General features: G+C 42.6%; 1 protein-coding gene across 3 annotated transcripts in view; it reads right to left on the bottom strand.

The window, feature by feature from the left end:
• Positions 1-12,686, bottom strand: part of LOC129841241 (uncharacterized) — a 48,421-nt gene that overhangs the window by 30,006 nt on the left and 5,729 nt on the right. For 2 of the 3 annotated variants that reach the window (XM_055909415.1, XM_055909414.1), the window contains exons 2-4: positions 12,390-12,520; positions 12,015-12,197; positions 3,443-3,607 (exon numbers count right to left, since the gene is read on the bottom strand). In XM_055909415.1, the coding sequence (XP_055765390.1) occupies positions 3,443-3,607; positions 12,015-12,197; positions 12,390-12,520 (479 nt within the window). Of the gene's footprint in view, positions 1-3,442; positions 3,608-4,118; positions 9,370-10,077; positions 12,198-12,389; positions 12,521-12,686 lie in introns of those variants that run through there. The other variant, XR_008757296.1, reaches the window with a different exon arrangement.

The following is a 12,686-nucleotide window of genomic DNA, read 5'->3' as shown; positions in this document are numbered from 1 at the left end:
CCCATCCGAAAGACGGCACCCTACACAGGGCAGTGTCCCCAATCACTGCCCTGGGGCATTGGGATATTTTTTTTAGACCAGAGGAAAGAGTGCCTCCTACTGGCCCTCCAACACCACTTCCAGCAGCATCTGGTCTCCCGTCCAGGGACTGACCAGGACCAACCCTGCTTAGCTTCAGAAGCAAGCCTGCAGTGGTATGCAGGGTGGTATGCTGCTGGCTAATTAACACATACCATTACTTTCCCCAATGCTATACATTCCTTTGTCTCATGCCCTTCTGCACACTTCTCACACCTAGGAACCTCCCTCCTAAACTCTGCTGCCACATGCCCATAAGCTTGACACCTGTAACAACGTAATGTATTTGGCACAAAAGCTTGTACGGGATGACTTATATATCCTAACATCCCTTTGTCGGGCAAAGACTCAACATCAAAACTCAAAAAGGACAGACGACGACTCTTCTGTTTCACCACTCACCCATCCTGTCTGTGTCGCACCAAATGACGAGCATCACAAACACCGGGAATCTTCCCCTTCGGTTGGTCAACTTTCACATTTACCACTACCCCAGTAATCACTTCTCTCAATGGCACCCTTTCCTTGAGAGCAAAACAATTCACCTCTCCTGCCCCCATTCGTTTAACATGTAGTGCCTGCTGCCTCTGACCAGCAGAAACACAAACAATTATCACAAGACCACTTTTCCATAGCCCTCACTGGCAATTTAAGCGTGAGCTTGTACCGGGAACTTGACGACAGTTGAAATCCATTGGAGCACTGCGATTGGTTACCCAAAATGCTGGGGCGGGGCTAAGCGAAGGGTCAATTAGCTGACCATATTGAGATGGTCAGTCGGGGGAGAAAGTCCTCAACTTCAAAACGTAGTTCTATTCATTGGAAAACTAGCTAAGCTTACCACGCTGTACTCACTACTGCCCTTGTTTGTTGTGATTTAATGGCAAAGAAACACCCACATCAAATCAAGTGACGGTCGGTGCCATTTAAGATGAGAGAGAATAATTTTTTTAATGATCATGACCTTATTTCTATTACAGCATATTGGATGACCGTCATTCGTATTTTATTAATCCAGCTGTAACGGATTTCCTCCTCCTCTTCATCCGAAGAGGAGGAGCAAGGATTTGACCAAAATGCAGCGTTGGAATAGGACATAATGAATTTATTTAACAAGACAAAAAACGAACTAACTTGAATAACTAACAAAATAACAAAACGGAGTAGACAGACCTGGACATGCGAACTTACATAAAACGAAGAACTCACGAACAGGAAAAATGACTACACAAAAGAACGGACTGACAAACAAACCGAAAGAGTCCCGTATGGCGCAACAAACACAGACACAGGAGACAACCACCCACAACAATCAATGTGAAAACACCTACCTTAATATGGCTCTCAATCAGAGGAAATGAAAACCACCTGCCTCTAATTGAGAACCATATCAGGTCACCCTTTAACAAACATAGAAACACATAACATAGACTACCCACCCACACTCATGCCCTGACCGTCAAACACATACAAAATAACAGAAAACCGGTCAGGAACGTGACACCAGCTCAATAAAACATCTCCAGGTTTAGGATACTACATGATACAAAAATTTCCCCTATACCCATCATGAGGTTGCTACAAAAGGTCAAGAGAAAAATTTGAGTAATCCAGACAGTTGACACATTCAATACCGCCTTGCACTCTTGCCTGCATCTAGCTGATCTAGGGTGTAGTCATTAGTCCTACAGTTGTAAATAAGAGTTTATTTTGGACAAATGTAGGTATGGTTCTCCCCATTTCGTTCTGTTTGCTTCCGTTTAAGAAACATTTTTCAACAGAATCGGCGGAATGAATACACCCCTGATCACCACAAACACAGTTCCCTTTCATAGCAGCTACATACAAAAAGCATGATAATTTGCTTGTTGTATAATTCCTACTCGCATCTATGAGCTCTCGTCCTATCACCTTTTTCCTTTGCTTGTGGACTTCAGTGCACAACATAACAAAGCGGGAAAAAACTTTCCAAATCAAACCTTCATTCCATAACTGCTAACCGCTACACACAGCCTACATAGTTGTCACCTAACGTCATAGTCAACATGGCTAGCTACTAGAACGTATGTGTTAATAAACCAGCTACAAACGTTACAGTGTACAGCAAGCAGTTTAGCAGTTACACCGGCGGGCCCCGGTCGCAATAAATTAACAAAACCAAAAGCTTACCTTGACTTGTAAGAGTTCCAGTGTTGGATAGCCATAGCCAGCTAGCTAGCATAGTATCCCTCGCTGTTTGAGCTGGGTGTTTGAGTAGGCTAAACTAGCTAGCTAGCTGCATTCGCTAGTTAGATAAGTGAAAAAAATACAACAAAATATAACTAGGTCTCTCGCTCTTCCTTCTCTTTCATTTTTGAAGAAATTCATTTGTTCAAAACTGTTCAGAGGGGCCTCCCGAGTGGCGCAGTGGTCTAAGGCACTGCATCGCAGTTGCTAACTGTGCTTCTAGAGATCCTGGTTCGAGTCCGGGCTCTGTCGCAGCCGGCCACGACCGGGAGACCCATGGGGCGGCGCACAATTGGCCCAGCGTCGTCCGGGTTAGGGGAGGGTTTGGCCGGCAGGGATGTCCTTGTCCCATCGTGCTCTAGCGGCTCCTGTGGCGGGATGGGCACATGCACGCTGACACGGTCGCCAGGTGTACGGTGTTTCCTCCGACACATTGGTGTGACTGGCTTCCGGGTTAAGCGGGCATTGTGTCAAGAAGCAGTGCGGCTTGGTTGGGTCGTGTTTCAGAGGACGCATGGCACTCAACCTTCGCCTCTCCCGAGTCCGTACGGGAGTTGAGGCGATGAGACAAGACTGTAACTACCAATTGGATACCATGAAATTGAGGAGAAAAAGGGGTAAAAAAATAAATAATAATCTGTTCAGAGGAGGACGGAAACTAGCTCCGGCTACACCCTCGGTGCTACCCAAGAGAGTGCTGTTGAGGCTACTGTAGACCTTCATTGCAAAACAGTGTGTATATTTAGCATAGTTATCTAAAAAGGATAACTTTTTATTGTTTCACTATTTATATTTTTATGAAATTCACTGAGGAATATCCTCCCCTTCCCCCTCTGAAGAGCCACTGATCAAACTCTCTTTGCCTTCAGTCATGGCCGCTAGTATTTCTTAATGCGCATTGATGAAAAACAAGTCCAAATCAGGAAGTGCAGTCACGCTTTAAGACTAAATTAATCAAGACCTGGGACCAGATCCACAAAGAATCTCAGAATAGGAGTACTGATCTAGGATCTTTCCATATAATCTTATTCATTATGATCTAAAGGGAAAAACTGATCCTAGATCAGCACTCCTACTCTGAGGTTTGTGATACGGGACCTGACCGAATACCATTCAGACAGTAGTTCAGTGGGCTCACCTCAGGGAGACTGTGTGTGGTCCTTTTCTGCTCAGCTGGTTCCTCTGTGGGTTCAGGAGGAGGTGTAGTCTGGTTGTCCTCCATGACCATGGTCCCCACAGTATTCCTCAGACCCTCCTCACACCCCTCCTCCTTCACCAGCAGCACCTCTGGAGCCTCCTCCTCCTGGAAGAGAGAAGTGATACAGATGACTGAGTCCTACACTGTAGTTACAGGATTACTTCATTGTTGTTAAACCCATTATGGTGGACATAAATATTATGTTGTGGGTAAAAATAAGTAGAAAGTCATCATCAGACAAACCTGAGGGAGGGGGAGGGTGCTGCAATTGTTTTCGCCAGAGGGGGGGTGTGGGAGGGGTGCTGGAGAAATATCAAACATTGACTGATATATCATTCCACTAATACAGGACTATTGAAGGCCCAGTGCACTACTTTTGTGAACAAATATTTTGTGTACAGTAGTTGTTTGTTAGTGTGGGGGGTATGTGAAGGTATATTTATTTATATTTAAGTGTATATTGGTTATAAAGTGCTGCTGGGTGTATGCAGAATAGGGTGAGATCAGATGTGAGGTATATTAAAGAGAGTCGCAATGAAAGTCTTAAAATTAAAAGTCAAATTTTGTGTTTATTAAACATGAACAAGTTTTAAATAAACCACATGAAAACCACACATACACGTCTCAACTAAAAATCAGCATAAACTTGATAAACTAGATACATTTTCTCATTAAAAGTGTCTTGGGGAAAACATTCAGTAGTGGAATGAAAATAATGAAATAGGCATTTGTGAACATCAACTGGTATTGCCTGGGGACCCAAATTTGACAGTGACAATTGAGTCACGACCCAATATTATGGACGGTTGATGATTACATTTTGTAATGTTGTTTTGCAGCTGCCTTCTTGAGCAGGCTTGACTTGCAAAATAGATTCTGTCGCAAAAGGGCTAATATTATGCTATTAAAGAAAGACATTACACAGCCATATTAACTGAGAAAACATTTATTACAAATTCAAGTGAATAAGCCATTTTAATTAGGCGACCAGTTCAGGAGTGGGGTGGAATAAATGATCAGACTCAGAACATGACATTAATAAAACCAGTACAATAATGTTAATGAACAGTAACACATACCAGTTTTTAAAATAGAAAAAACAACAATCATTAAGAATTCTTAATCATCAATTACCATGTGAATAGTTTCACAACCGTGACGTTTTTTTAAAAAAGGTATACGTTTTTAACCAGTTCAATGACATGTAATATTTATGTCAGAATTAATTAACAATAATAATTAACCTAGTGAACAATAACTCATTAACCTGTTTATTTATTGTGTGTGCGTGTTTGTGTGTGGCCTATCAGTGGGAAAGCTGGTGGTGTTTCTTCAGTTTGATAAGTTTATTGAAGTCTGGGGTGATGGTTGACAGGGCAAATCGGAGGTCATGCTGGCTGTTCAGGCTGTATCACACCCGGATGTGATTGGGAGTCCCATAGGGCGGCGCCCAATTGGCCCAGCGTCGTCCTGGTTTGGCCGGGGTAGGCCGTCATTGTAAATAAGAATTTGTTCTTAACCTGTTTGGGATAGGGGGCAGCATTTTCACGTTTGGATGAAAAGCGTGCCCAGAGTAAACTGCCTGCGACTCAGGCCCAGTTGCTAACATATGCATATTATTTGTAGATTTGGATAGAAAACACTCTGAAGTTTCTAAAACTGTTTGAATTATGTCTGTGAGTATAACAGAACTCATATGGCAAGCGAAAACCTGAGAAAAATCCAATCAGGAAGTGGGAAATCTGAGGTTTGTAGTTTTTCAACTCATCGCCTATCGAATATACAGTGTCTATGGGGTCATATTGCACTTCCTAAGGCTAGACTAGATGTCAACAGTCTTTAGAACCTTGTTTGATGCTTCTACTGTAAAGGAGAGGCGAATGGGAACTGAATGAGTCAGAGGTCTGCCAGAGTGGCATGAGCTGACCACGAGCGTTCACGTGAGAACGACCTGCATTCCATTGCAAAAAAGACAAAGGAATTCTAAAGACAAAGGAATTCTCCGGTTGGAAAATTATTGAAGATTTATGTTAAAAACATCCTAAAGATTGATTCTATACATCGTTTGACATGTTTCTACGGACTGTAACGGAACTTTTTGACTTTTCGTCTGGACCTAGTGATCGCGCGTCATGAATTTGGATTTGTGAACTCAAGGCGCGAACAACAAGGAGGTATTTGGACATAAATTATGGACTTTATCGAACTAAACAAACATTTATTGTAGAACTGGGATTCCTGGGAGTGCATTCTGATGAAGATCATCAAAGGTAAGTGAATATTTATAATGCTATTTCTGACTTCTGTTGATTCCGCAACATGGCGGGTATATATGTTTGGCTTGTTTTGGTCTCTGAGCGCCGTACTCAGATTATTGCATGGTTTGCTTTTTCTGTAAAGCTTTTTTGAAATCTGACAAAGCGGTTGCATTAAGGAGAAGTATATCTATAATTCTGTGCATAATACTTGTATCTTTTAACAAAGTTTATTATGGGTATTTCTGTAAATTGATGTGGCTCTGTGCAAATTCACGGGATGTTTTAGAGGCAAAGCCAAATGTAAACTGAGGTTTTTGGATATAAATATGAACTTTTGTTCGAACAAAACATACATGTATTGTGTAACATGTTGTCCCGGGAGTGTCATCTGAAGAAGAATATCAAAGGTTAGTGATTCATTTTATCTCTATTTCTGCTTTTTGTGACTCCTCTCTTTGGTTGGAAAATGGCTGTATGCTTTCTGTGACTAGTTGCTGACCTAACATAATGATATGTTGTGCTTTCGCCGAAAAAGCCTTTTTGAAATCGGACACTGTGGTTGGATTAACGAGAAATCTATCTTTAAAATGGTGTCTAATACTTGTATGTTTGAGAAATTTGAATTATGAGATTTCTGTTTTAGTTTTCGCTTTTAGTTTTCAGCACGACCATAGCAGAGAAGACACTTTCACACAGATAGGTAGTGCTGAAAGGTAGCATGATTCTGATTGCATGACAGGCGAGAGCAGGATACTCTCCCACTAAGCTGCACCAGAACTGTGGCTGTGTCATTTCCGGGATGCGCATGCTCAGTCCGTGATCAAATGACAGCTCCACCAGCTGAGCCTCTTCGTTGCTTGGCAATGTGACACTTTCCATCTCCACTTGAAAGGGGTCCCGTATCCAGTCGTCTTGTCTCCTGTTCTCCTCCGGGAAGAAGTCGCAAAACTTTCCCTGCAGCTTGACAAGATGCTGTTTAACGTTTTTCATTAAATAGTACCCGCAAAACACCAGTCTCAACGTCAACAGTGAAGAAGCGACTCCGGGATGCTGGCCTTCTAGGCAGAGTTCCTCTATCCAGTGTCTTCTTTCTTTTGCCCATCTTTTCTTTTTATTGGCCAGTCTGATATTTAGATTTTTCTTTGCAACTCTGCCTAGAAGCCCAGCATCCCAGAGTCGCCTCTTCACTGTTAACGTTGAGAATGGTGTTTTTCAGGTACTATTTAATGAAGCTGCCAGTTGAGGACTTGTGAGGCGTCTGTTTCTCAAACTAGACACTCTAATGTACTTTGTCCTCTTGCTCAGTTGTGCACCGGGTCCTCCTCTTTCAATTCTGGTTAGGGCCAGTTTGTGCTGTTCTGTGAAGGGGTAGTACACAGCGTTGCACGAGATCTTCAGTTTGTTGCCAATTTCTCGCATGGAATAGACTTAATTTCTTAGAACAAGAAAAGATTGACGAGTTTCAGAAGAAATGTATTTGTTTTTAGCCATTTTGAGCCTGTAATCAAACCCACAAATGCTGATGCTCCAGATACTCAACTAGTCTAAAGAAGGACAGTTTTATTGTTTCTTTAATCAGCACAAACGTTTTCAGCTGTGCTAACATAATTGCAAAAGGGTTTTCTAATGATCAATTAGCCTTTTAAAATTATAAACTTGGATTAGCTAACACAACGTGCCATTGGAACACAGGAGTGATGGTTGCTGATAATGGGCCTTTGTACGCCTATGTAGATATTCCATAAAAATCTGCAGTTTCCAGCTACAACAGTCATTTACAACATTAACAATGTCTGTATTTCACTGTATTTCTGATCAATTTTATGTTATTTTAATGGACACAAAATGTGAACGGTAGCGTATGTAATTTTGGAACGATAGTGTATGTAAAACCATATCGAATGATGTTGGGTTCGTGTTCTCTCTTCTTGACAGGGCCTGGGTTGGCTGCCTTGTTGTTGAGATTGGAAGCAGCAGTAGATGAAGAGGGAACTGCACGTATTAAAAACTTGTCCATGATTTTACTCTGACAGCTAAACTACATTAGTTAAATGACCGCTAACAATCCACATGTGCAATGCCTGCAGAACACATCTGAATAGTTAGCTATCAATCAAGATAGCTGTCAGAAGAAGGTCTGTATTATCTGATTGGACCAGGGGCGAAAATCTGATATCAACCTTGGAGGGGACAATTACATGAAATTTTCTCAGGAGCAATTCCTGAGGGGGACACCAAAAGTAGTGCTGTAACACATAGACTATGTTGTAATATGTTAAATGTATATTGAGGGACCATAATCACTACTACTGGATAATTGTTAGGTACAGTAGTTAACTGAAGGGTTGTCCCAACTTGTTTAAATCATTATAATACTACTAATAATAATAGTTATAGCAATGTTCCTTATCAGTGCAGTGTTCCTCTCTCTTGAAACGTTTGCAAGAGTTTGCGGTTCTATAAATTGTGGGTGTGGCTGATATGGTTTTGTGTCATCACTGAGGTAACTGGACGATGCTGTGCCACTGTCCCCTATACTGGTGCTGCTGGCAACAAGGGTGACACCTGGTCCTGCCGTGGCTGTGACACTGTCGTCAAGTCTCTCTCCTTAGCTCTTTCCCTTTCACCACCCTCACTGACTCACAGTCTGTCTCCTAGAAAAGAAATAAGGTGTTTGCTGTACTCCTAACTACCGGTACCCAAAACTACACAATTAATCACAACAGCAATACCATTGCCTTAAACAAATCTTGGTTCAGTCACCAGTTTAAATTGAGAGTGGGGGTATTGTAAGAAATACCATTGTAATAACACAAGCATATTGCTATTACATTGTTATAACTAACTTCTTTCTTAAACAAGGTTCTCTCACATACTCACAAGCAGAAACTGAGACACACACACACACCAGAGACAGATGGCTGACACAGAACATTCATAAACACTGATAAGGCAGGGAAGGCCTTGAACAAGAGTGCTTGGTACGGCTTCCCACGAGATAATGAGACACACACATAACCAAGGACTGAGGGCTGACGTAAATCTTTCATAAACACAGATAAGACAGGAACATCTACGCACACACAAAAACTCCTCTTCAGTCTGAACATTTTTGAAGACAAAGAACTCTACTCAGAGCCAATGGGACAGTGATACTAGCCTGAAGGAGACCTCGCCCAACTCATCAGAACCAACCAGAAGACCAGAACTTCCAGACTCAACCTACTTTCTGTGCTGTATAAAATGACTATGTATTTCTGTTATCTGGGCTCTGTCTGCAGGTTCCTTACGAGCCGAATGAACGAGTCCAAGCATGCTTGTATCAGATATCTTTACCTCTGAATAAAACTGCTTTTTATTATACGAATATCCACCCTGTCCAGAGTCTCTACTTCGTCTCAGTTCTCCAGTAAACTTGTGTCATCAACAGTATTCATGGCATTTTCCAATTATGTCCCTATTTTACAAATCAAAAAAATTGAGAACCTTTCATAATGTTGCCAAACAAAGACTCAACAAACTTACCTGAGACTCCCTGTCTCTGCCAGTCTGTCCCTGCATATCTGTCCCCAGCTCTGCTGTCTGTGTGCCATCTGTTGCCTGCTCTGCCTAATGACATCATTGTGAAATATTTCCATTAGCATTTCACTTCTTTCTTATGAACATTTTATCAACTGGTCTTTGAGATATTAGGCTACTAGAGTTCTTACTTTGCGTTTTGGTGTACTGAAAAATACTCTGATGTCCGTCTTTTTACTTTTTTCTGACATTTTTCTACCTGGCAGGCTGGCTGACCGGTCTAGCTGCACACACACATTTACACAACACATGCTGCAACGTTTTGAAATTTTAACATAGTTTGTTTCATATTGGCAGGCTTCCAACAATAGCTGAATTTGCAAAGCTAGCGAGCACCAATTCCGTTTCTGTGGTGTTTGCTATAATCTTTGCTACCTGGTTAAAGGTGAAAAAAATAAAAAATTCACTAGCGACAATTTAGCTTTTGCAACGAGACCATTAAATATATTTAAGACAATGGTATAAGAGAGTGTAGTTTTGTTCAGTTTGGACTTCAGTTTATCGCTAACCTTATCACACGGACTTTGAAGCACTACAGCTGCATGCTAATCTTGGAATAAACTGACGATAGCAAATATTCCATCTTTGACGACGCCACATAAATGGAATAGGTACTAGCTAGCTTGATAGTTAATGTTTGCTTTAGTTTGCGCGCTAGCTCTGCAAATTCAGCTAGTGTGTGAACCCTGCAACATGAAAAAAATATATACATCGCTAAGGCGCGATTGACTGGATTACCTCACGTCAGTTACGTACATTGAGTGCCTTTCGGACAGTAGATACGAGCCCTCTATTACCTTGCCAGCTAAAGAACTGGCAGTGGATCAAACCATTGTGAGGCAAAGGGCGGGGGGGTCGCAATCTTGTGAAATTTAAAAACGCGCTATTAAGTGTCTATAATCAGTACAAGTGCTTTCATTGCGTATTATTAATATTATTGAAATTACATAGTTATGTTTACAGTGATATATTGGGGGGGACAAATCATATTTTCCCCAGGATGGGGGGGTCGTGTCCCCCCCGTCCCCCCTGGGATTTCCGCCTATGGATTGGACATGTCACATTTAAAACAAAACGATGTTGCAGAGTGACATTTCATTGGATCTGTGTGTGTGCGGGGGTCAGTGAATGTGTGCAGCTCGAAAACCCTCCAAGTCCAAACCTAACAAGCCATTTCAACACTGCTGACGTGCTGCACATGTAAAGTTAGCAACAATAAGCAGTGAGGCCGTATCCTTTCAAAATAAAAGTTTCAGTGTGGCAGTTACCTTTCAAAATATTTTTTTTAATTAAATGTTTTATATTCTTGCAAAAGTCCCACGACCCCTTAAAATACTACCGACCCCCCAGTTGAGAATCCCTGGCCTATACAGTACAAACACAATATGTAACAGACTTTTTAGGCTTATATATGCTTTTATCTCACACAATGTCTGGATGCAATATTTTACCCAGGAATATTCTAAATTGAAAATCTGTTACTCTTGTTATTTGAAATGCATCTGTGGATCTTTTCTGCTGATAACATTGAAAATGTATCTTTGTCTTTAATGCAGGGTTTGACGTAAAAGTCAGAAGCTATTGAGTGGAATGGTTAGTTTCTATGTTATAGTGGAATGTTTTTTCTGATGGAGTATCCTTAATTACTCTCTGAATGGCCTCTCTCCCGTGTGGACCTTCAGGTGAGTCTTTAGATGGTGCTGGTGGGAGAATCTCTTCTCACACTGGGGGCAGCTGTAGGGTTTCTCTCCTGTGTGGACCCTATGGTGCCGCTTCAGGTCACCAGTCTGGGCGAAGCGCATGTGACACTGGGTACAGCTGAATGGTTTCAACCCTGTATGTACCCTTTGGTGCCTCTTCAGGCTGCTAGGGTGGGCAAAGTGCATGTGACACTTGGTACAGCTGAAGGGTTTCACACCTGTGTGGACCCTCTGGTGGACCTCCACCTTCTGGGAGCAGCTGAAGCCTTTGTTACAGAACATGCAGAGGAACCGTTTTTCTTTACTGTCACCTGATGTTGCTCCCCCTCCTTGAGCATTGGCCCTTTGGTCCTTTGAGTTCAATAACTGATCGAAAAGGACACAGCTGTGTGAATTGGAAGGCCCAATCGATGTGGACAATGATTCCCGATCCTTGAGCGTGTATAAAGAGGAGTGAGTGGCGACATTTAGATTTTTCTCTAAGCTGTCCCTGTAATCTAAGAAATCTCTGCCCTGTGAGTGTCCTTCTTCTAAGTGAGTATCGTCTACATTCCATGTCAGAGGAGCTTTGCCCTCCACTTTCACAGTCACCTCATCTACGATCAGACCATCCCCTTTCTTATCTAGGAACCCTTCAGAGTATCCACTACTACTGTACCGGTTCTGGTCCCCTCTAGACAGATCAGTCTGTGTCTTTAAACCCAAGGGCATGTTGCCAGAGTACATCTCTGTAGTGTAAGAACAAAACGGATCATTGCCAGTCTCTAACGCGTCACCTGAGTCCCGATGGGAATGAACCATCCTAGGGCTCGGGTTACCGTAAAGTAAATACTCTGAGCTGGGAGCAGGAGGACAGCGCAGTCGCTCCAGCCTCAGTCTCTCTGGGTCTGATCTGTGGTCAGATCCTGTGTGTAAGAGCCTGTGTGTTGCAGTTAAAGTCTCTGATTTGAGGACGGCGTTCGGCGTTCCACTGACCTCCGTGATGCTGCGTAGGGTCCTGGCCTGGGGCGCTGTGGCGGTGGCGAGGTGCTCCGTGGCTACAGGGGGCGTCACTTTCGCCGCTGCTCCAGTCTCGATGTCTCTGCTGTGTCGTGGGTCCTCCTCTCTTTCATACCCCTTCTGCTTGACCCCAAGACCTGCAGCCTCTGCATCTGCTGACTGACACAAGAAGAGAGGAGGTTATTATCGGTATATGAGTTGAATTGGATAACAAAGTCTCACATGCTCCCCTATGGAAGATAAATAAGAACGTACATGTAAGCAAGTGAATAGCTGAGGGGAGCCTTTCTGAAATAAATGGGCCACATTTAATGTACTGTAATTTTTTCTATGCTACACTATTACACTAACCTCTATCACGATAACCTGCTGGGTTGAGGTTCCACTCCCCTCATCTATAGCTATGGGTTGGTCATCTCTCCAAGCGTTGTGTTCCGCTGGCTTCACAAAGCTCCTGTGGCCTTCAGTGAGATGTCCTTTACCTAAGAGAGTGATTGAGGGAAAGATGGTGGTTAAGTTAAGTACTACTGTCAATGCTCAACGCGATGTTGTACACTATTGACACCGTCTACAATTGGCAAGAATGTAAGCAGGGCTGGACTACCACATCTGGGGACCTGGGGCACCTACAGTGGGCTCTGAAATTAC

This window comes from Salvelinus fontinalis, chromosome 42 (genome assembly GCF_029448725.1).
Source record: "Salvelinus fontinalis isolate EN_2023a chromosome 42, ASM2944872v1, whole genome shotgun sequence".
NCBI lineage: Eukaryota > Metazoa > Chordata > Actinopteri > Salmoniformes > Salmonidae > Salvelinus > Salvelinus fontinalis.
Note: the sequence above shows the minus strand (reverse complement) of the source record. Positions and strands in the feature narration are given on the sequence as shown.